Below are 25,834 nucleotides of genomic sequence, written 5' to 3' on the forward strand. Positions count from 1 at the left end.
ATACTCACCCCAAACCCAATCAGTCTCAGTACAGTACTCACCCTAATCCAATCAGTCTCAGAAGTACCACCCAATCAATCAGTCTCAGTACAGTACTCACCCCAAACCCAATCAGTCTCAGTACAGTACTCACCCCAAATCCAATCAGTCTCAGTACAGTACTCACCCCAAATCCAATCAGTCTCAGTACAGTACTCACCCCAAACCCAATCAGTCTCAGTACAGTACTCACCCCAAATCCAATCAGTCTCAGTACAGTACTCACCCCAAACCAATCAGTCTCAGTACAGTCTCACCCCAAAATCCAATCAGTCTCAGTACAGTACTCACCCAACCAATCAGTCTCAGTACAGTACTCACCCCAAATCCAATCAGTCTCAGTACAGTACTCACCCCAAACCCAATCAGTCTCAGTACAGTACTCACCCCAAACCCAATCAGTCTCAGTACAGTGCTCACCCCAAATCCAATCAGTCTCAGTACAGTACTCACCCCAAACCCAATCAGTCTCAGTACAGTACTCACCCCAAACCCAATCAGTCTCAGTACAGTCTCACCCCAATCCAATCAGTCTCAGTACAGTACTCACCCAACCCAATCAGTCTCAGTACAGTACTCACCCCAAATCCAATCAGTCTCAGTACAGTACTCACCCCAAATCCAATCAGTCTCAGTACAGTACTCACCCCAAACCCAATCAGTCTCAGTACAGTTCTCACCCCAGATCCAATCAGTCTCAGTACAGTACTCACCCCAAACCCAATCAGTCTCAGTACAGTACTCACCCCAAACCCAATCAGTCTCAGTACAGTACTCACCCCAAACCCAATCAGTCTCAGTACAGTACTGCTCCAAACAACAATCATTCTTAGTAGAGTACTCACCCAGACCAGGCTTGGACCTGTCCATGATGGCTCTCTTGTTTAGGACAGACCTCTTGGCCAGGGACAGGTCGGCAGTGACCCGAGTAATGGAGATTCTGCAGAAGCAGACAGATGGACAGGTATGACATCACAATAATTACACTTTCCAGGGGTCACGTTTCATGTCACAAATACACAATCAATACCAATGCAATATGACTAAGCATTGTGCTTTTTATCTGCTGGGACTGAAGTTTATGTCAGACACCAAAATAACAGAAGTTAGTAATGCAGTACAAATGATTTCATGTTTTTTGCAAAAACTCACTTCAACTATTGGTTAAAGAGTGCAACCTAGTATAGTTCCGGTCATCATTTCTGACCGATCATTAATCTATATGTGCATCCATATTGGTTAGCACAGATGCAAGTATAGAAATAGCCTGATGCATCATGGGATAGTATAGTATACAATAGCTTAATAACTCAGAAAGTATCTCATTATACCACAACACCACCAATCAGCTGCACAGACTATCAGTGAAGCTACAGGGATGTGTGAAGTCTTTGGTGTCAGAAGTTCTCCATATCCGTACAGCCCTGTGCTGGAGCCTCACCTGAGCTGCAAACTCACCTTCCTTCAAACCTGTGCTTGAGGAAGTCGAACAGTGCTTTCTGCATCATGTCTGTCACCTGTGAAATAGGAGGGGCATAAGAACAGAAGCTCAGGAGCTAATGGTCAAAGAGGCAAAGCAACAGGCTGGCTAACTAAGGGGCAGTTGACAGTTGACCAATTCAGGTCAAGTGAAATGCTTTCCTTCCCGATTAAAACATGCTGGCTGGCCTAATAGATGACTAATGCATCAATTACCTAAAGGACCTGGTGCTGAGTGAAGCACATCCATTGAGATATGAAGCAGTCATGATTGGAATTTACAACTGGGCTAACATGTAACAGACTGCCTGTTACGGCTGGACCAGACTAATGCCTGTGTCCCTTTTTACCCCCCCACAAAGAGAAGAATGGTTTTCTCCTACTACCAGTAGACCCCTCTCACCTCATAGCCTTTCAGGGAAGGCCCGACCAGAACCACAGGCCGCATGGACGGAACCACATCGTAGGGGGGAACATGTTCTGCCTGCGTATGAGACAAGTCACTCTCTCTGCCCAACACCCTCGTCCTATAACACCCCTCCCAAAAATGGATCAAAAACCATACTTTGCAGGGGTTGATGGAACAGTGTTAACGGAATTAAAAACACTTTAAACCAACAGATTGTGGTATTTCCATAGACACAGCACAGTATAACATTAAAGCCAGTGAACAGGCAGCTAGGCTAACAGTTACTTCAGTTTCTGATGTGACTTCATCCATGCTCTGAAACATTCCACACATACCTGCTTTTGCTTCTGTTTGGCTTTTGAAAACAAGAGAACACAAATCAGTGAGAACATCAATGCTATAATGCGAGACCAGTTTTATATTAAAATATATACATATTGTGTCCTCTCCACCTAAATCTTCTCCCCACCTCAACAAAGCAGAAAACAATTTGGAAACAATTTTATTTGGACAGTGCCACAAAATTAACCACTAATTCCCTGTGTCTCCTGGGGTCCCCAACCCTAGTTCTGTAGAGCTACAGGTTCTGTCAGTTTTTGTTTTCACCTAGATTCGGTGAGTTAAGCGTGTGACCAACTTAAATGACCAGTTAAGTGCAGAGTAGCATTATAAACCAGCCGAACCTGTGGATCTCTAGAACCAAGGTTGGGTACCTCAGATGTAGAAGGAAAACACACCCACCTGTGTTTAATCTGCATTCCCCTGTATCTAACACACACACTTACCTGTGTTTCACACACGCCCACCTGTTTCATACACACACAGCAGTACCTGCGTGTCACACCCTCACACTCACCCATACCACCTGTAGTTGTGTGGCACACACTCACCGGTGCTTCACACACACTCACCTGCAGAAGGGGGCGTGGACCTCCAGCCTCCAGACACCATGTCACCCAGACTGGAGGAAGAGTTTCCTCCAGTTTTCCTGCAGGAGAGAAACAATACAGGGGACTGAATCATCAACAGAACCTTCTGACCACTGTAAATTCCGACAGAGCAAAAGTAAGGTGTGTGGTAATGCCAGAGTAGGCTTTGATTGGTTGACTGATTGATTGATTGATTTATTGACTGATTGGAGCTTGAAAAAAACCAGGTGGGGTTTAATTGATTGATTGATTGGAGTTTGGAGGAAGGAGGTAGGTGTTTGGACAAATGGGCGGGGTATGATAGATTGACTGACAGGCTGTCTGTACCTCTGCTGTTTCTGTTCCTGCTTCAGCCTCATGGCTTCCAGGCGGAGGGGGCTGGGGATGAACGTGATTTCAGCCCCCTCCTTCACTAACCTCCCGATCCACCACTCATTGTTGTATTTCTGCAAGGCACAGCACACCACAGTCACATCTCAGTTACACAATAATTATCTCACAGTTACACCAAAGCTACGTGTAACATTTACATGGCATTACATTCATTTAGCACATGCTGTTATCCAGAGCTGAGTTGCATGAGCAATGTTGCCAGACATGTACAACAACATCCTCAGACCAGCGCATATATACTGTATGCGACATCACTAAAGCACTAATGCAAATGAACTACAGTTACACAGTTACAATGTTACACACATATACTGCCACACCTGCCTAACACACTGCATCACAGATACACACCCAAGACCACTCAAGGAGAGAGGGGAGACCATCTATAACCCACACACAGGTATTTTTGTGCACTCTATAAAAACTGGAGAAAAACTAGATGACTCAATATGTTTCTAGATTTCATGCCAACTGCTCTTTATTATTTAATAAGCCCAATCACGAGCAAACATTTTTTCAATGACTTGATAGGACAGCACAGCTGCAGGTGCATTCACGTACTGTAGCATTGTGCCTCTTCAGGCACTGCACATCTCTCACCTCTTTAATGTGTAGAAAGTCTTTGGCTTCAAAGTTAATAGCAGCACCATGGACAGGACAGTCTTCATCCAGGGCCCCACAGTAGTTCACATTTGTTTTCACTGCAAATGCTACCGGCTTCGTCTGCAAGGGTAATACACATTCAAAAAGAATCAACATTACACAGTGTTTATCTAGGTCCACTGTTAGTCACTTGTTACTGATGAACAAGTTATATCATGCTCTCATTCACTACAATTGATGCACTGGTGAGTGTGTGTGTGTGTGTGTGTGTGTATTGTATGTGTGTTTTCAGTATTAGGTATGTGCTCAGGAGGTAGGGTCTATGTTTATGGGTGGGGTCTGTTTATAGGGGGTGGGTTCTATGGTCAGGGATGGGGTCTGTGTATATGGAGGTGCGGTCTGTTTATAGGGGGTGGGGTCTGTGTATATGGAGGTGCGGTCTGTTTATAGGGGGTGGGGTCTGTTTATAGGAAGTGGGGTCTGTGTTCAGGGGTGGGGTCTGATTATAGGGGGTGAGGTCTGTGTACATGGGGGTGGGGTCTGTGTATATGGTGGTCTGTGAAATGGGGGTGGGGTCTGATTATAGGGGGTGAGGTCTGTGTAAATGGGGGTGGAGTCTGATTATAAGGGGTGGGGTCTGTGTACATGGGGGTGGAGTCTGATTATAAGGGGTGGGGTCTGTGTGCATGGGGGCGGGGTTACCTTGGCTCTCTCAAGCTGCAGCTGGGCCTGGCGCTCGGCTTCGCGCCGATACGCCTCGCGGTCCTCCTCGGCGGACAGGTCGGAATCAGACGGTCTACTCGTGTACGAATCGGCCGAGCCCTGCAGGACACGGGGAACGCGGTCAGCTTCCCCACCGACCACAGACACACAATTCTCAACCATCACAGACAAGGATACAAGACAATCAGCCACATCTACCCCGTATGAAACGTCTACCTGCTCACATCCACAGAATCCAGCACATCCGCTGACAACTACGGAATCTACCCACATACCACTGTGTGCGTGTAGTGTGTGTGTTTGTGTACTTGTGAGTGTGTTTGTACACGTATGTATGCATGTACTGTGTGTGCATGTGTGTGTGTGTGTGTGTGTGTGTATATGAGGTATTTGTGTGTGTGTACACGCGGATGTGGTGTGTGTGTACATGTGTATGCGTTTTTGTATTTGTGTGTGTGTGTGTTTGCATGTATGTGTGTGTGCGTGTGTGTGTGTGTTTGTGTGCCCCCCGCCCAGCAGCACAGACCCTGCTGCGCTGGAGCACAGTCAGGGCGCTCACAGGCACAGCCACTCCTCTGTGTCCTGCTGCACATCAGCACAACCCCCTGCAGTGCCCACCATGTCAGGCCCTCCAGAGCAGCCCGCCCTGCATTTCTCTGCCTCATTACAGAGTCTCAAACACGTCGGCCCGGATTCAGTCAACAGGTCAACTTCCACTCGCTCATACCAGTGAAATGGATACACAATTTGAAAGTTAATTCTGTTAACTGCTGTCAACTGCCATACTTTTGGAAGAAGAAAATGAATGCTTAAATTAAATTATATGTGTGTCTGTGTGTGCATGTGTTAGAGAGAGAGACAGGGGAGTTAATGCACACAGCTTCATGATCCTTTAATTTCCCCATTACAGCCTATTACAGGACACAAGCAGTAAACAGATTTCTAAATGTAAAAGGTATTATACTCTAAGGAGTGGACTGTCCTGCACCTCCATTTCCTGCTTTGTGTGTGTGTGTGTGTGTGTGTGTGTGCAATCGCTGTAAAAAGAAGCACAAAATAATGTATTGCATAACACACACTAACCCCTGTTAAGCAAGTCAAGTCCAAACTGCACATATTTGAACACATGTATCAATAGAAAGGATAAAAAGGAAAACTTTAAACGCCAGTCACTTGCTGTCATTAATTCAACCCCTTAAATGAAGATTCAAACAAATCTGACACAAGAGTGCCCCGGTTCCCCCCACACACTGCCACACTTGCACCATATGAGGCTTCATTTCAAAGAAAATGCGCTCACCACTCTCCAGATCAGTGGAACGGGTTTCTGAGAATTCAAACTTTCTTTCAACCAATCAGAATTGTAGCCTGTGTGGACTGACAGCCATTTTTTCAGGGTTATTGCACTGTGGGCAATGGCAATGACTGGCAATGGTCACTATAAATACAGTCTTCACAAATAGGCTAAATGGTGATATGCGTTTTATTTATCTATTTATTTATTTATTTATAGAAAACCTCATCTCATATTTTATTCAGATGCCTACCAGTGACTCTCATTCACACAGTAACAAACTCAGGCGAGGGGAACAGGCAGCACGCACAGAGCAGAAGCTCACTCAGGAGGAACTCTGACCTAACACGTAAAATGGCAGGAGCTAAATGAGGAAACCGTTCTTAACTGTTTGTTCACCAAGGCACTCATCTTATTTCAGAAAATTAAAAATGCCTTAATTTGGAATATCCACCAAGGAGAGATTTAAAAACACAGAGAATTGTTGGTACGGGACAAAATACGTATTTCTAGTCTTCTTTAGTCTTCATTTTGCACTTTAAATACAGAATGTGGGGGGGAAAAAGGAAAATGGGTACTCTGTTCTGAAGCTGAACCGTGTATGAGACTCCCCTGTGTGACACACCAACACCTCCCTCTCTTCCTTTCTCCTCCTACTCTCTCCATCTCTTCCTTCCTCGTCCTCTTTCCTTTTCTCTCTCCCCCTCTTCTTCGTCTCTCCTCCTCTTTCTCACAGCTCGGAAGACCAGGTGTAGGGAGAGAGGGCTAAACACTCACATTGTGATCTGATATTAACAGCACACAGCTGAACAGAAGGAAAGGGAAAATGCTAACATTATCATATTTAACTCTCCGGGGCATATCATACTCATTTCCTCTACATTAATTACCACAGAAAAACCACTGATGTTGCACTTAGTTCCCTCCTCACTACGCAAATGTTTTTGCCACGGTCTGCCTGTTTTATGGGGGTTAGTGTGCATTACGGTTAGCATGCTTGCATATTATGGTCACTGCCAATGCTTTACAGTTGCAGTGTGTGAGCTTTACAGTTAGCGCACATGCTAAAAGGTCAGTGAGTGTGCTTTACAGTTAGCGCACATGCTATAAGGTCAGTGTGTGCGCTTTACAGTTAGCGCACATGCTAAAAGGTCAGTGAGTGCGCTTTACAGTTAGCGCACATGCTAAAAGGTCAGTGAGTGTGCTTTACAGTTAGCGCACATGCTATAAGGTCAGTGTGTGCGCTTTACAGTTAGCGCACATGCTAAAAGGTCAGTGTGTGCGCTTTACAGTTAGCGCACATGCTAAAAGGTCAGTGAGTGTGCTTTACAGTTAGCGCACATGCTATAAGGTCAGTGTGTGCGCTTTACAGTTAGCGCACATGCTAAAAGGTCAGTGAGTGTGCTTTACAGTTAGCGCACATGCTAAAAGGTCAGTGAGTGAGCTTTACAGTTAGCGCACATGCTAAAAGGTCAGTGAGTGAGCTTTACAGTTAGCGCACATGCTATAAGGTCAGTGTGTGCGCTTTACAGTTAGCGCACATGCTATAAGGTCAGTGTGTGTGCTTTACAGTTAGCGCACATGCTATAAGGTCAGTGTGTGCGCTTTACAGTTAGCGCACATGCTATAAGGTCAGTGTGTGCGCTTTACAGTTAGCGCACATGCTATAAGGTCAGTGAGTGTGCTTTACAGTTGGCGCACAAGCTATAAAGTCAGTGAGTGTGCTTTACAGTTGGCGCACATGCTAAAAGGTCAGTCAGTGCACTTTGTGGAACCTTAGTGCATGTGAATGTAGTGGTTACCAACCTCAATCACAATGGGACATCAGAATAAACTTTAGGGTGTCTGCAGATCGCCTGTGTTAAACTTATGCTCAGCATGAAGATCCCAAAGAGCCGACAGCACATTTGAATTTAAACCTCAACACCATGCATAAATGTGTCTTTTTTGCAAGCTAATATAAAAAAAACAAATTGAATTCTTCCAGTGGACCACTAGGGGGTGCCATTGCAGACCACAGTGTTCTCACGCAGTGAGCATTATAAGAGCCCAGCACACAAACAGAGCTGCCTCCCCCAGGCCACTGGCTCACTGGTGTAATCTCCTCTGGAGTGACAGCTGCCTACGTAGTAATGTAAATATTTAGATGCTAATTCTGTAAATACATAGTTATGAGCGATTGCTCTGTGACGCAGGGCAGGGCCCCCCTCGGGCTGTTTCGGTAATTGCCCGAGCCTTGAGGGACCGCCCTCCTGCTCACCTCTCCCTACCATAATTAAACACAGCCAGCCACAGCAGGAGGAGCAGGGAAGGCTTCACAGAGCTGAGAACACAGGACAGTCACTCACTGGGCAACACAACCTAAAGTCACACAGCACCCCTTCAGTTCTCAAAAGCTGCCAAAAGGGGGGCACTACTGTCCTGGGGGAGTCCTTGTTCAGTTATGCAGGGACTGTGCATATCTACACAAAGCCCTTGTTCAGTTATGCAGAGACTGTGCATATCTACACAAAGCCCTTGTTCAGTTATGCAGAGACTGTGCATATCTACACAAAGCCCTTGTTCAGTTATGCAGAGACTGTGCATATCTACACAAAGCCCATGTTCAGTTATACAGGGACTGTGAATATCTACACAAAGCCCTTGTTCAGTTATGCAGAGACTGTGCATATCTACACAAAGCCCTTGTTCAGTTATGCAGAGACTGTGCATATCTACACAAAGCCCTTGTTCAGTTATGCAGAGACTGTGCATATCTACACAAAGCCCTTGTTCAGTTATGCAGAGACTGTGCATATCTACACAAAGCCCTTGTTCAGTTATGCAGAGACTGTGCATATCTACACAAAGCCCTTGTTCAGTTATGCAGAGACTGTGCATATCTACACAAAGCCCTTGTTCAGTTATGCAGACACTGTGCATATCTACACAAAGCCCTTGTTCAGTTATGCAGAGACTGCGCATATCTACACAAAGCCCATGTTCATTATGCAGAGACTGCGCATATCTACACAAAGCCCATGTTCAGTTATGCAGATATAAGGGAGGGGGGCTGGCACGACCTGGACTTTGTTTCTCCAGAGAAGAGACAGGTGTGGCAAAGTGAAGGCTAACAGCTAAAGAAAGGGGCCTTGTGATCACGTGGTTCAACTTGAACATCAAGCTTTGCACAGGTTAGTCAAATCATGGACAATTAACCTTCATAAATAGCAACAAAAAAATACACACAGATCAGTGTACACAACCCCTTCAGACTAGTGCATGCTCAGCCACTCAGGGAAGAAGAGAGATAGGGAAGGGTAGAGGAGGGAGAGAGAGAGAAAGAGAAAGGGAGGGAGAGAGAGGGTGTGAGATGTTTTCATTGCTGCTACACTATCTTCAGCTGTGTAGCAGGAAGTCCTGATTCTGTCAGCTCTAAATAACGCAGCTTCAGATAAAGAGGCGGGGGGGTGGGGTGGGGGGGGAGGGGGGGGGGCTCGCACCCCCCAACGCTCAGCACCTTTCCTGCTGCTCACATTTCAATCGTTTTTCTAATGCTATTTGCGTGCGCTGCTACCTTCTTGCCAGGTCTCAAAGGTTTACAAAACACCTTTCCCGAACGTTCCTGGAAATTTAGGCTGGACATTCCCAACAAAGTAAATCTGTACAATTTCCTGGACGTTTGCTTGAAATGTTATTCTGAAAAAACGCGACACGACGATGGTCTAAAAAAGGCATTTAGTTATTCCAATAATTTATTCCGGATACAGTTCACAACCAGCACAACAGCTTCAGATCTAAACAGGTGCAAATACTGTAAGCATTGTGCGTGTGTGTGTGTGTGTGCGTGTGTGCGTGTACGTATGAGTGCACAGGTGAGTATGTACTAATGTACTAATTATTTTTTCGTTAGTTTCTGTCTGTTTATTTTGAAGGTGGATATGGAAGCTGCTGTAAGTATAAAAATAAGGGAATTGAGAGAGGCGGTAGGCGAGAGCCCCGTTTCAGGGGAAAGATGCATCAGCATCACTGTGTCGGGAACTACATAAACAGCACAACACAAAAATAGATTTTCTCTCCATTCCACAGAACGAGCAAGACGCTGAGAACAAAGGCATCTCTCCACCCCTCACCCTCCTTCTTATATCACACACGCACACACACACACACACACATCCACACACACACGCACACGCACACACGCACACATCCACACACACACGCAAGCGCACACGCGCACACACGCACACACACACACACACACACACACACATCCACACACACGCGCAAGCGCACACACGCACACACACACACACACACGCACACAGACACACACACATGCACACACACAAGCGCACAGACACACACATTTGCACACACGCGCACACGTGCGCACACAAACACACAAACATGGACACACACAAGCGCACAGACACACACAAATGCACACACGTGCGCACATGCACACACACATTCTCTTTCTCACCCACACATGCCTAAGTACATACAAACGCTCATAAATGCACACATATAAATGCATATATAAATAAACAGTTAAATATAAATCACACACATGTGCAAGCATACATAAAACACACATACACTCTCTCTCTCTCTCTCTCACTCTCACTCTCACACACACACACACACACCTGTACATACAGTAAAAACACTGATAAATGCACATATAAATGCTCTCTCTCTCTCTCACAAACACACAAACAAACATACTCTGAAATCTGTGGTGGCCACCTGGGTTAGGCGTTCACATAAAGGTGGGGAAAGTGAGGTACCACAGTATAGCGCATGATGGGAACTGAAAGACAGTTGAACTGTGTACAAAAAGGCCTGCTATTTGACATCCAGCAATTTTTGAAATTTAACAATCACAGTTACAGTCTTATAAGGAATGTATATATTTTTCGTAACTATAAGAGAAAGAGTGAGCATGGGCTTTGGTGTGGGAGAGAGTGATCTGCTGTGAAGGGCCTAGCCCTGCTTCCTGTTCGGGATGCAGACAGCGCCGGATATCCGTTTGTACATGGGGGTCCTGAATCACTGACACTACACCTGCGAGCAGCAGCACTGCCAGCTCACTCCAGCCTGGATCCTGCTAATCAGCAAACGCAGCTCATTCTGGGCAGACGGCCGCTAGCAGACCCGCGTCTCTCTCCTAACGGTACCTCTCCTTCAGCCGTGCCTTTTTCAGCAACTGCCACAGAGCCATCGCTCGCGCACGACAGCCTCGAAACATCCCCCTGCCTCGCCTTCCTTCCCCCTGCTCCCGTCAGCGTTCAGCCAATCTCCGGCGCTCATTCACGTTTCAACGGGCAGCTCTCAAGCACCTCCCGGACGTCTGAATAAGCATATCAGCCGCTAGTCAAGATGGACGCACGGCAATGTAAGAAAGCTGCTTTCACTGGTCTCCTTTAGTCAGGATTACCCGTTTCCTCACTCTAGGGCTGACTAGCTCCAGATACAACAGTCAGTTTAAGGTCCCAGGTCACACAAAATGTAACTGCAACTTGTTGCAACAGTGTAGTAATGTTGCGTAAGGTTGTGGAGAACACCGTAGCTATCCTTTGTTTCTATCCACCACAAACCACTATGTTATTTATCGGTCCAGATTAAGGGTGGGCCATTTTACGATTTTCTCTAAACGAGGGCAAGCTGATTTGTCCTTGCATTTACTCAAGTACTTTTTTGGGTGCCTAAAGCCTGTTTTACAACAGCAGACCCACTTAAAGGCGTCACAGAGCATCTCCTCCAGCTTTACTTCACACAGGTCACCCAGACAGGAATAAGTGAATAAGCACACCGACAGTTTCCCATCTCATTCCAATAATTATCAGTCTTTAAAATGATCATAGGCTACAGAGGTGATATCATATTTAGTACTGGAGGTTTGATTATGAAAATAATACTAAAAAATACTAAAGACAACTGTCATTTACATAATGTTAATATGTCCTGAAATGGGAGGGGGCTATGTATAAAAAGTGCTGTAATTTCTACATGGGGAAACCAATGTGTATAAAAATACCCTTAAATAAAAGTTGTGAATATGTACATCAACTACATGTGAATCGTTTGATTACAAATCTAAAATTGTGGAGTACAGAGCCAAATCAAGAAAAAATATGCCTTAGTTAAACGTTACGAAGCTCACAGTTCACTGTAAGCTCCCCCAGTTTTTAGGATTCAATGTGCATTCATCAACTATGTAGACTGAAGAATGTCCGGTCCCTGCAGTGTGTAGGCAACGCAACCAAAAAAGCAGAACAACACGCAGAATCAAACCGCATTGCTGGCTGAGGAATAAGGCCACAGTAACAAGATATGAGATTATGAGCAGTGACTCAGTCTGCCCAGCAGAGGGTACTCAAGCTGCAACCAGCGCCCATAGAATCTCACCATTCTGTTCAGTATGTTTTGAACAGATTTCGGGTTTTTTTTTTCAAATCAAGCCAATATTTTGTCTCTCACAGAGATGTAGCATAGCAGACTGCTCTCCCCAACCCAAATACGACAGTTACAAACACTACAGAGGCTGAGACTCTAATGGAAATATGGGGAAATAATCAGCTAAGCAGAAATGATGAAAGATTGCTAAAAGGCTGAGGTGCCCAGCTCTGGTCCTGGAGGGGTCTGCTGGCTTTCACTGCTACTCACATAATGAATCAATGAAAGGGGTTCATTACAGTTAACCACCTCTCACTTGGCTTCTTGGGTCTAAACTGGTTGCTGATTTTTTTCAAAAACAGAAATCATCAGCGGACCCTGCGTCTCTCTCCAGGATCATCCACGGGTGGAGACCAAGGCAAAGAGAGGCAAGCAGGGAGCAGGAGTATGTATTTGTGTTGCGCAGGGTGATGCAGTCTCTAAGTGCTCCGTAATGCTGTTAGCGCCATGCATAAGCCATCTTAGTTGCCATTTCCCTGTCGTAATTGATGCTCTGACAGTGGAGCTTCAGAACGTCAGGCCTGGATTCCTGGCTAGTGCCCAACCCCCCCTCCCCCAAACTGCCAGCACTGCTGCCCTAAGTATGGTGCTTCCTTGTTTTCCCTCCCCAGAGTGAGGAGGGTTTAGCACAAGCCACCCCCCCCCCCCCATGCTGTACCGTCCTGCATCTCCTCGCATAACATACACAGCATGTTACATAACAGGCAGGCTAAAGCATGTATTTCTTTTGCTAAAGCAAGCATTGGGAATGTTAAAGCAAGCATTGGGAATGTTAAAGCAAGCATTGGGAATGTTAAAGCAAGCATTGGGAATGTTAAAGCAAGCATTGGGAATGTTAATGCAAGCATTGGGAATGTTAAAGCAAGCATTGGGAATGTTAATGCAAGCATTGGGAATGTTAAAGCAAGCATTGGGAATGTTAATGCAAGCATTGGGAATGTTAAAGCAAACATTGGGAATATTAATGCAAGCATTGGGAATGTTAATGCAAGTATTTGGAATGTTAAAGCAAGCATTGGGAATGTTAAAGCAAGCATTGGGAATGTTAAAGCAAGCATTGGGAATGTTAAAGCAAGCATTGGGAATGTTAATGCAAGCATTTGGAATGTTAAAGCAAGCATTGGGAATGTTAAAGCAAGCATTGGGAATGTTAATGCAAGCATTAGGAATGTTAAAGCAAGCATTGGGAATGTTAAAGCAAGCATTGGGAATGTTAAAGCAAACATTGGGAATATTAATGCAAGCATTGGGAATGTTAATGCAAGTATTGCCCACGTACATCACATTTACCAATTCAAAGCACACACAGGGCATGCTAAATAATGCTTCCCTTATTTCAGACAAATACATGTTTGCAATATCCATAGGGCACCAATCCGGCCTGTACCCTCAAAGACTCCCTCCGCCCCCCCCGGCCTGCCCCACCCATCTCAGGGCAGTCAAACCCTCACACAGCACTGGCAGGAGGTTCATTATCCACTGTGCTAAACACACACCGTTAGCCCAGGCTGCTTAACACTAAGTGTTCTGACTGTAATGGATCCCAGAACAATATCTGGAAATCACCTTCGCTTTATCTATCTTTGTGCCAAGTAAGCACTTTACAAAGAGCGGCAGCTGACTGCTTTCTGTGCTACTTTATATCACAGATGTGGAATGCGTCTTTACTGACATTAATAAGGTCCAGGTGATAAGCCATTTTAGATCATTTATTAAATCTACAGGACATTATTGATAAATATTAAAAATAACAACTTTTAAAAAGTCTTACATAGTACATGTGGGACATTACTCAATACATTATATGAATTGGACAGTAAGTCTGAAATAAAATCAACACTGAAGCCTGCAGAACTCCAGCACCAGGGATGGAGCCCCGAGCAAACCTTGAGCATTATCAGGGTTGGGGAGCCCTATGCGAAACACCAGAACATAAACCACACTCTCAATTCAGGCGGTACTGCATTAAACATTTCACTCGATTCATTGTCAAATTGTACAATTAAATTCATCATTTTATAATTATATTTAATACTTATTTCCACCATGAAGCCCATTGGGCTATCTCTGTATGAATTATAAGCCATTATAACTGGAACATTATCGTTAGTAATAAATGGCGCGCTGTTCTGGGAAGGCTGCTGTAAAAGCGTTCCGTTGCTGGGGTTAGCGTCACGGCTCTGGGGGCTAATCGATGAGGGGAACGGACAGGCTGTAGCCGCTTCCTGCCCCGAGCGTCCCCGCGGGGCCTGGAGCTCCCACCCCGCGCTGAGCGACTCTGGCACTGCCCCAGGCTGCTGACTGCACACTATTCCTCCCGCTGAAAGGTGCTGGGGCTGCAGCTGAGCGCTGCCGTCCCGCAGCCGCGCGCCGCGGAGCTAGGCCGCGCCTACGGCGGGCGCAGCGAGCGTCACAGCCGCGCTCCTTACGCTCCTTACGCACACACACATTACACACAGAGCACTGAGATCTTGGTTATGTACACTGGTGATGAGCGGATTCACATCCCTATTCAAAAAACGCAGTCCAAATGCACTGAACTGTTTTACACTCAAACATTTACCATTGTGCAATGATGATTTGCACTATTTTGCCAACACTTACATTGTAACATTGGTGTAATTCAGAGTTTGTGTACATTTATGCTCGTAAAAATGTCAATTAAACAATAAGCACATAAACTAACATGACTCATCATTTTGTATTCCATCCATACATTTGCAATATGTGTTCTATTCCAAAGTTTCTGAAGACCTGTATTCAGAGTGAGGCCATGGTTCAATATTCCACATTAGGAGGCAGCAAGTTGCGCAAGTTCATATTTAAGGTGGAACAGCATCTTGGGTGAGCTTCAAAACAAAGAACTAGCACAAGATATGTACCTTTACCTCAAAGCACAGCTGTGCCTTTGATGACTACTCAGCCATCCTCATGCACACAGATCCACATGTATAATAGATGAAAAATATGCTAACTGGACAGTCTACCAAACGACAACGTCGACCATCAGAACAATATTCAAAGCAAGGAGATATAGAAGCAAGTGCTACACTACAGAACTTTACCTGCAGACAGAGAGAGATGGAAAGAAAGAGAGAGAGAGATAGATAGAAAGAGTGAGAGAGATGGAAAGAGAGACAGCCACTGGATCCTGTGTACTCACTTGGCTGGAGAGTGCAGTAGTCACTAAGTGCTTGTTTGGCTAATCAGTCATAGTGTATTGCATCTCCAAGTGATCAAGTAATGTGCACTGTAGCATTCTTGCGGACTAAAAGTCTCTCTCTCTCTCTCTCTCTCTCTCTCCCCCTCTCTCCCTCTCTCCCTCTCTCCCTCCCTCCCTCCCCCTCTCCCTCCCAACCCCCCCCCCCCCCACCAGGACAAAATCATCCACCTCTCTTCCTGTTTCTCTTCCTCTTTCACACGAAAAAATTCTTATTCAAGATTTATTGGCAGGAAATCTGTACGTACTGCCAAGATACGCAGCAATACATTTAAACATGGATGCAGATCAGTAGACACTACACCTAGGATCACTGCAATCGTAAGATAGTAAATAATGGTGACAGTAATGACTTCAATAACTACAGCAAATGTGTTCATTCTCTCTCTCTGTCTCCCCACCTTCAGAGATGTTCTGGCACTTTCTGGCTGTTCTGTCTGCAAACCTAGCCATCCTCGCACCAAACATACACCTGAGCACGCTGTGAACAGGGGCATTTGCTGATACATAAGGTAATGTCAGTTGCTACTGGTCAACGCACATGCTGGCTTTTTCAGTCTCTGTTGCTGATGTTGGCATCAACAAAAACAAAAACTGGACAAACTTTGGGCCTGTCACGCTGACAACTGGAGGGGTTGCTTTTTTCCTTATTTTTTGTCAGATTTCGGTAACGGCACCAGGCATCGTGTGGCACCTCACCGCCTCTCTGTCCCGAGAGAGGGCAGAGGAACCGGCCTCACACCCACCCCACACTCTCTCCCGCTCCGCCCTGCCCCGCCCCGCCCACCCGGAACCGCCAATCCTGCTGCTCAGAAGCTCCGCGACTCCGCCCACACGGTGGGACCGACTCTGCCCGACACCCCCAACCAAGCACGCTCAGAACAAGCTTACAAGCAGGAAACCTAAAAGCCTTCTCCAAGCGCGAGGTGCACATTCTTAAAAGAATCAATCATTTACACAAACAACAGAAAAAATATATACTGAATTCAAATCATTTTTTCTTTTTGAAAACAAATATTTCCAAACTGTTCAATAAGAGAGTGTTTAATGAGTTTACTTTTGCTGAAAGGAGCTAGATACTGGACATAACCTAACACGTGGAAATAATTCTCTGTGATGCAGGAATTTTGAATATGCTTTTATCCAGAGCAACTAAAAACAGCTTACATTTTTTCACACTATGCATTTTCCCAGCTGGATATCAGGCAAGAACACAATGGCCGGCCCCACCTGGAAATCAAACGTGCAACCTCTATGAGTCCACTTCCCTAACCGATACACTGCATACACAGTCTCCCCATACGCACAGTGGAAAAACACTCACTACTATGTTACTGCACTAATACTTGAGTCAAGATGTCAGCAACTGTCTGAGGGACTTTAGATATGCAAGCTTTTTCCAGGTCATAGCTTCTATATTCTTATGATTTTTTCCCCCCTGAGGCTTATTGTAAATGTCACAGTAAAATACAGACAATGTACAAGTAATAGGTCCATAAATAAAATACTTACTTCCATGCAAGCAAGATTCACTATGAACGCATTAGAAACATTAATGAGTAAACATATGCTGTCACAGAAAACATTCCACATGTCCCTGTTACTATGAATACAGTTAATACTCAACCACATGCTACTATATTTTATAATCAGGATTATAAATATAATTATATAAGGATTTTTATAATCCTGCATTTTAAGCAAAATTAAACACTGCAGAATTTGGTCAGGGAGATATCTCATGCACACTGGAGAACAAAAACAACAGATCAGAAAACAAAGAACGATGTACTGTATGCATTTCAATAAGAAATGAAGACCAAATGATTTATGTCAGGGTTGAGGACCCCAGCAGATCATATAGTTCTAAAGGACCAGAGTTGAGGAGCCCAGCAGACCCCCGAGTTCTGCACAACCAGGGCTGGGGAGCCCAGCAGACCCCCGAGTTCTGCACAACCAGGGCTGGGGAGCCCAGCAGACCCTGTGGTTGGAGTGATGCTATTGCTCAGTAATGTATAATGTAGGAATTTATAAAGGGGCAAAATGATTAAAACGGGTGGGCATGAGTGATGATGATTGGGGGGGGGGGGGGGCACATCTAAATTCAGCTTTAGGAATGCAGCTTGAATAAAACATAAGAGGGCAGTATGACAGGTGAGACGCTTTGCTGTCAGACTGAGGTACCTGACAGAATATTCTGGAAAGGCTACACATTCCTAACAACTGTTCATTTTACACTTACTGGAAAAGTTAGCAGTGCTGAACATGCCTGCCATGTTAATATTTACATATGGAATGTACGTATAATATTACTGATGTGTATTTTACATTCATGACTGACTGAATGATTAGATTTTTTTTTTAATGCAATAATTAATCCCCCCCCCCCAAAAAAAAAAAAAAATACATTAATGAAGCAACCTAACTTCATCTTGTTCTGAGAGAAACTCAAATAGAAATACATCTAGATGGATATATAAAATGGTAGACATTGGAAACTAATTTTTAGTAGATATTCCGTGTAGTAGCGCACAAATTGGACGGAACAGACTTGCATGCCTATAGCGAGTGCACAAAAGCATTAATCTGGTGTCAAGTCAAGTATCCTGGCACATGAAGCAGTTTTATACTCCGTTATCTTATTTTCTCACTGAACTGGTAGGCAGAAATGCTGTTTTTTTCTTTATCTGCTCCCCTGGATGCTCAATGTTTTCACAGTGATCACATAACAACAGAAAGAGTAGGATTCTGGGATATACAGTTCCATGAAAAAGTATTTGCCCCCTTCCTGATTTCCTCCATTGCTGCATATTTTTATACTTTAATACCTTTCCATGGCACTGTAAGGCCAGCTGACCCGGTTGCTTCAAAAAAAAAATCATTAGCATTCATTAGCAACAACAATGATGGGGGTAATTGGGAAATGAGATGGGACTAACCTATATACAGTGCTGTATTTTACATATCTCTGCCCTTAAAATTGAAATTCATTGTTGAACCTTCTGATTCGCAGACTCATTGTGAATATTCATGAGGGGGTGTGATTAAAGACAGAACACCCAAAGCTAACATGTAGCCAAGGGTGTAGGAGGCAGGGAGCCTCATGTTCGAAGCAGGCAAAGTTTCCCCCCTCATTAATAACATACTTATTTTGTCCTGTGACTAAAAAGCTGATGTTCAGAAAGTTCCTAGCTCAATGTGTTTCACCTAACGTCCAAATCAGTCCTATGCCCCCAACACAACAACACAGGCAGCACTTGAGCCTCGTATTGCCAAAGTCTGGAGAGAAAGTACAGAGGACACAAAAAAACACAGAAGTTAACCATCTGGTTTGAACATAGACGGTCCGTGCTGTCATGCCCATCTGGCGTCCCAGTCTCAGGTTCTATTTCTACAAAGGCTCACACCTCATCACACAAGCCATGTGCGGAAAGCCTGAACGCTCCACTCAAACGTATGTATTATTTTCATGTTTATTTTTGCTGTGCATGCCATTTCCTCTGCAGTGGTGAGTCATGTTCTAAGCACGAGAACCCCGCCCACCTCACATTTTGAGTTGTGATTGGTCAGGTGGACCTCAGGCATCTTGACACGCTGAATACCTTGAGCAGAATAGCTGCTCACACAAAGACCCTGAAGGAATTGAGACCACTTTAAGAATCATGTATATTAAAAACACAATTCCACATGGGACTAAAGAAAATGCATTATTATATGTGTATTGCATACTGTGGGAAAATCCATCTATTTTCACATAATGAGCAAAGTATCGCTATGTTAAAGAATTCCCTCATCACATGGTGCAGAATTACACAAATGCAGTTATTTGCATAAGACCCACTGCGGGAGAGCTTTTAGTGTGGATCTAAGGGCAGATGGAATGTGATTGGCTGTGAAAATGCTGGTGGGGCTAGAGAATGTGACAAACGCATTCATAATCTGCCTCTGCTACTGCCCTCCGACACCAAGCCTACAGGTGCCCAGCGGGACACTCTGGAATAGTGTATCTGCTAAGTGAACATAATGTAGCACAATGTAATATACTGTAATATTATGTGTATACATTATGTATAAATAAATACGATTTAAATAATAGAAATGTGGCAAACATCAGGAATCATTTGGTTTCCCAGCTGATGCTTGGAGCAGCCTCCCAGGCTATATACTATAACCCTGCAGACCGGGTGGCGGTCCATTCTATCGGGCCAGGGAGTCATTGACATGCTAATTCTTCACAAACTACCAGTAAATTTTGTCTATCAGTTACTCAAACTGGACATTACATTGTTTGGTCGGGACCACAAACCGGACCTGTACAAATAATACGAAAACCGGCAATTCCGGTCGAAAAATGGACATCTGGCAACCCTAGCCTTAAATCACTGGATCTCAATCACTTACTCCACCACACTCATCAGTCTCATCACCAAGCATCACACACACGCATGCATGTCATGCCTCATAACCCATGTTTAAAGGAGAAATTTACACACTCAATAGTTTACTATGTTGTCCTTCATCCTTATTAAAAGTGCTTGAGTTAAAATGAACCACTGGGAAACTTTTCTTTGTAACTTCCTGCTGCTACTATTGAAACTATGATCTGGCACAATGCATTTCTGTCTCTACTCTTTCTCTTCTTCTTACAACATAAAAAACATACATTGCTGTCAGGAAAAATTAGGCAATTATAATATTTCCTTTATTAAATATTCAAGTAAAGTATGTTTCTACACAAGAGAGCAGGAGGTCTGTTCTGTCACAGACATTTACTTCTATTACTACTAGTTAATTTCAGATACACTGCCCACTAAATCAGGGAACCACTGATTGGTTAAAATGCACGTCATAAATTGCATGGTCTCCAATTGACCAGAACCAAATCCTCTAGTGGCCAGAACTGTTTCTTTCAGAATAAAAACTTATTTAAATCTCAACTGAATAAAACAGGCGTAATATCATAATATTTGTTTTCGTTGGTTTGTCGTGTATATATAACTATCAAAAAATGATGATTTTGATTGGATAGATTCGCTAAATGGGTCATGGGGTTGGAATGATCACGCCGGGGCAAGGTTCTGGTGGAATGGTCAGGGTCAGGGTACGCAGTGGTGAGGTTCTGGTGGAATGGTCAGGGTCAGGGTACGCAGTGGTGAGGTTCTGGTGGAATGGTCAGGGTACGCAGTGGTGAGGTTCTAGTGGAATGGTCAGGGTACGCAGTGGTGAGGTTCTAGTGGAATGGTCAGGGTACGCAGTGGTGAGGTTCTAGTGGAATGGTCAGGGTACGCAGTGGTGAGGTTCTGGTGGAAGAGCCAGGGTACGCAGTGGTGAGGTTCTAGTGGAATGGTCAGGGTATGTAGTGGTGAGGTTCTGGTGGAATGGTCAGGGTACGCATTGGTAAGGTTCTGGTGGAAGAGCCAGGGTACGCAGTGGTGAGGTTCTGGTGGAAGGGCCAGGGTACGTAGTGGTGAGGTTCTAGAGGAATGGTCAGGGTACGCAGTGGTGAGGTTCTGGTGGAAGAGCCAGGGTACGCAGTGGTGAGGTTCTGGTGGAATGGTCAGGGTACACAGTGGTGAGGTTCTAGTGGAATGGTCAGGGTACACAGTGGTAAGGTTCTGGTGGAATGGTCAGGGTACGCAGTGGTGAGGTTCTAGTGGAAGAGCCAGGGTACACGGTGCAGTGCAGAATGTGGAGACTTGATGCATTAAACACGTGGGACAAGAGGTAGAACATGAGAGGCATGAATAATTTACAGCTGTAATATTCCAACTGTTATTAACCACCTCATATTCATAATTAATAACCTGCTCTAGGCTGGGGAAATCCACATAGATATTTCTCATTCTTTGAAGCTCATTTTTCAAAGAAAGCTTTACAGTGTGTGTTTTTTTCTTTTTTGCATGCTTTTGAGGTAAATGGCATTCATACCAAATATATAATTTCCTCAAATGTGTTCATTGCTAGATACATTATCATCAAATTGTTTACTTCTGTAATGTTTGCTTCCACTTTGTGATAATTCTTCCATGGTGCCCTTAACATAAAGAAAATACCATGCTGCAGCCCACATTATAAGGAACACAAAAAATCCAGAGTACAAAGAAGATTTTATAGGGAAATGGGTGGAGGGCTTGAGCAGCCAAGAGCAGAGGAAGACAGGATTCAGAAAGTAGGGGAGAGCAGAGAGGGAGACATAATGCAGGGAGGAGAGGACAGAAAAAAAGAGGACAAGAGCAGTAAATGGATGATCTGGAGAGAGATTCGCCCTGGAGGGATGAGAAGAAGAAACTAATGTTTCAGGTTTCCGTAGTGGAGGATAGAGCAGGGGGATCATTTTCAATGATCTGACACTTTGAGAACAGCTCCTAGAATACCTTGGCTAAGCAGCCTGGCTTTTATTGGAACTATTGATCCAGTTTTCCAAGGGGAGGGGAGGTATCAATGTCACATATGGGAGGGGGGTGAGGAGGAGCCGGAATCTCTCCCTCCTCCTCCCTCCTCCCTCCCTCCCTCCTCCTCCTCCCTCTCTCTCTCTCTGCAAAGGGTCACACGGTATTCTTGTTGTAAAACTTAAATAAAGTAGCACTGGTTATCAGGTACGATAGTGACAATCAGAACACACTGAATCTGATGACGAATCAGTCTCACAGGTCAGCGTCAGCACTATGATTACACGTTCTAACAAAATAACACAAGAATAATAAATGTATATTCATATATACATTCACTAAAAATTTGTTTTTTATATAAGCTGTGCTAATAAAATATAAATAATAAAACTGTACATATTTTCCCAGAAATACGAGTTAAATAATAATAACAGTGAGCACTGCCATTTGATGGCCTAACCCCTTTTTTATGCCGATTAGCACAACATACAACACCTTAAATAATATTATCACTTAACTGAGTAACAGAGTAGTGTAACAAGTTAGTTTAAAATTGAGTAGTAATATTACAGTTACTATTTTAAGTAATGTGCTTTAAGTAACATGCTTCACTGTACAGAATTAGGCTATGTGAATTCCAAAAGCAACTAAAGAAATAATAAAACCTACATCATGTAGGCTACTCAAACTACATCCAGTAGATAATATTTTGGGTGAATCCATTTTTAGAATCACCCAGGAGATACTGTACATATGCACTGTTTTACAGGACCGTGGTTCAGGATACACTATACATATGCAGTTTTACAATTTTTTAAAAAAACGGTTTCGGTGGGTCAGCATTGTCAGAGCAAATAAAAACATTCTTTGGTAGCTCAACTATTTTCTAGAAAATATAATATTAATAATGATAATTTGGCATGAGATATTTCTACACAGATCAATGTGACATCACCGCACCTAAACCTGACCGGACTGGTGGTAAGCATACCTGCCCTCATCCTTGACATATTTAGCTCATTTTTATCTTTCACGATCATTTTCATCATGTTGAAAACATATGATACTATCTCTAATTCTTCACTAACCTCAGTACGTCCATATAGAGTCCTGTAGCGTCCTCCTGGTGACACTCTGCGCTCAAGGTCTCCCCCTTTCGACAAAACCTTTAAATTACTCCAGGCTAATTATCAGATGCTGCCGCACGAAAAGAAAGGCTATCGACAAGTGCGGTACAGTAAGATACTGGGCAGAAATCTTTCTGTAGCATTAAAGCGGTCACAATGCGTCTGGTTTTACAGCACACTATTAGGCCAATTAACCAAGCATGGTCTGTAATCATCCAGAAAAAGTCAATTAAGAAATATTAAGCACAATATTTTCGGGCTAATTTCTCTCCAAATACAGCGCAGCCTTAAATAACAAAACCTCTCTCGCCGCTGCTGTGCTGCGCTGGCTGGCCTGAAAACATTAATTAAAAAAACAAGATCTAGGGTGGGCTGGGATTTATACGTAATAAGCCGAGGATTCGAAATACCACTGAGGCCCTCTGCTGGACATTTGGAGCAGAACCACATAAAGCAGAACCACATCAAGATTCACGTCAAAATAGTTTCTGATAAAAACACACGCGGACACATTTACAAACACCCATTAGCACCTAGCCTAAACACATATGCAAATACCGTGCTTGGTTTTAACACCAATAAAACTCTGAACACTATTTCTGCTTGCGATGTAAAACAAAAATCATCACCTTAACTCTTATGCGTCATCTCCACCGTGACACACTTTGAAAAGGGCTTTAAATATGAATGTTTAGAAAAAAATGTATATAACTTGCAAACGACTGTCTCCTGGTTACGTGCCCGCGATTTCACTCCTGTGCAGCTGCTCTGGTCATTTTTAATAAGTAGTAGAAAAAAGTGAACACACAAAACATAATGAAACAAGAGCACCAAGGGAATCTTTAAAAAAAATCCCAACTACCCGAGGAACAAATGAGCACACATGTCCAAGGAACACACCAATATTCTCTTAGGGTTTGTGAACTATGTTCTTTTGAATCGTAGCCTAGTTTCATAAAACGCCATGGTCGAACGGCACCTGTGGCTCCAACGACTGCGTCCACCAAACACCGCTGATTCACAAACCACGGACAACTGTAGCCTACGTATTTATATGCACAATCATCCCCAGTTTAGACAGTTTCAGCAGCTGCAACAACAGCATCAGGCCAAACAAGAACATTTTCCGCCACAGCAGCTGAACCTTACTGGCCTACAGGCCCTACTAAAGTCATAATGGTGACCGGAAGCAGACGGAAGTTACCTGTCTCTTGATGAAACTGGAGGTGGTGTCAGAAGAGGTGCTGCCATCTGATCGTTTGAAGCGGCTCTTGCGTTTTGGCAACTTGCGCGGCAGCTGTGCAAAGAATACAAATTAAAAATTACCTGAACTTGGATAAATTCCAGTCTACCATTTGACATAATTTTGAAATCATACACATATTGATATTGTACTAACAAAAAGGTTGCTCATTATGGTTTGTAGGCTTAAAATGGCTTGATGGCTCACATGTGCATGTGATGTCTTTACGACAGGATACTTTGGCCATTGTGGCCTGATGTTAGATACAGAAGAAGTACAAGGCACATTAATATAAGATAAAAATAAACTGCTAAGACGTCTGCGGTATGTAAAACTGTTGTTTTATGGATACCTACCAAGTACGTGTTCATTTAACAACTGTTGAAACCTTTTCTGTTCAGTAAACCGATTAACGGTACAGAATACTTTCTTTAAAACCTGGAGGGCCATATCGATAGCCAGGCGGAGTCTGACAGTACGGCTAAAATGACATGCATGCGTTCCACGATATCGCAGATGTATTTCACAATAAACTGGCCAGACAGACAGACAGGGAAGGCATACGTATAAAACATCTCTCCAATAAATTGAGTTTGGCTCATACTTGTGGCGCGCGAGAGTAGGCACCGAATGGCGGTCTAAACAGCCTACAGACATACTGTAGGATACAGGTGAGTTAAACTGCATTATAAGCTACACCTGACACCAGGGACATTTTTATTTTCATTTAAAATTACATCGACAATGCGTAAAGACCCAAGACACATGTTATTTATATTCAGTGATATGATTTAGCATTGTAAAACACAATGCAATACATCTCGCATATATGCGTACTGTATAGAAGCAGCAGTGTAGCAAGATGCATGAAATAAATAATAAATCACAAATCACAATGGAAGGCAGTCGGTATTATAGAGCATTAAGTGCGGCGGTAAATCAGTGAGAAAAGCCTTTGAATTCAGAGGTTCTTGGGGGGTGTAAATGTCGCTACAGCTCCCCTGTCAAAGCAATTTGGAAAACTGAAGAGCAAATGTGCCCGAAAAGCAATAGCGACACATTGACGCTGCAAAGGCTTTGCCGCTGTATGAGCACTGGGCATTGCAGTTACGAGGCGCTGTACTGATACTGAACCAAACCGTCAGCTTACGCTTCAACAACAAGTAGTAAGGGATTAACGATTTTTATTATATAAAATGTATGGAACTTAATGTCCTTACCTGAAAATAATGCGCTTGGGAGCCGGTTTCAGCGCCAGACAGAGGACCTGCGGAAGATTTGGACATTTTCACTTGCACCATCTATTTCAGAGCGCAGGGAGGCGGGTTGTTCTGAGGCATAGGTTATTGGAAGAAACGGCGAAACGAAATGCATTGATACGGTAGACGCAGGGAAAAGACGGCTTCAGTGTAGTGTAAAAGTACAACTAGAAAAATGCATATAGGGCGATGCGCTGTCTCCACGATATTGAAACCTTTATCCAAAGATGAACGTAAAATGAGATAGTGGCTCATCTCATGGCCAGGGTGGCGTTAATACCCGTTG

At 43.9% G+C, this 25,834-nt stretch overlaps 1 protein-coding gene across 4 annotated transcripts in view; it reads right to left on the minus strand.

Annotated features, from left to right (window-relative positions):
• Window positions 1-25,834, minus strand: part of cacnb3a (calcium channel, voltage-dependent, beta 3a) — a 37,383-nt gene extending 11,549 nt beyond the window's left edge. For 2 of the 4 annotated variants that reach the window (XM_064303911.1, XM_064303909.1), the window contains exons 1-10: window positions 25,510-25,833; window positions 24,251-24,343; window positions 4,555-4,674; window positions 3,850-3,972; window positions 3,184-3,302; window positions 2,839-2,915; window positions 2,263-2,282; window positions 1,922-2,002; window positions 1,498-1,556; window positions 885-979 (exon numbers count right to left, since the gene is read on the minus strand). In XM_064303911.1, the coding sequence (XP_064159981.1) occupies window positions 885-979; window positions 1,498-1,556; window positions 1,922-2,002; window positions 2,263-2,282; window positions 2,839-2,915; window positions 3,184-3,302; window positions 3,850-3,972; window positions 4,555-4,674; window positions 24,251-24,343; window positions 25,510-25,590 (868 nt within the window). In that variant the 5' untranslated portion in view covers window positions 25,591-25,833. Of the gene's footprint in view, window positions 1-884; window positions 980-1,497; window positions 1,557-1,921; window positions 2,003-2,262; window positions 2,283-2,838; window positions 2,916-3,183; window positions 3,303-3,849; window positions 3,973-4,554; window positions 4,675-24,250; window positions 24,344-25,509 lie in introns of all 4 variants that reach the window. The other 2 variants (XM_064303908.1, XM_064303910.1) reach the window with 2 other exon arrangements.

The sequence above is a fragment of the Anguilla rostrata genome, chromosome 13 (assembly GCF_018555375.3).
Source record: "Anguilla rostrata isolate EN2019 chromosome 13, ASM1855537v3, whole genome shotgun sequence".
In the NCBI taxonomy this organism is placed as follows: domain Eukaryota; kingdom Metazoa; phylum Chordata; class Actinopteri; order Anguilliformes; family Anguillidae; genus Anguilla; species Anguilla rostrata.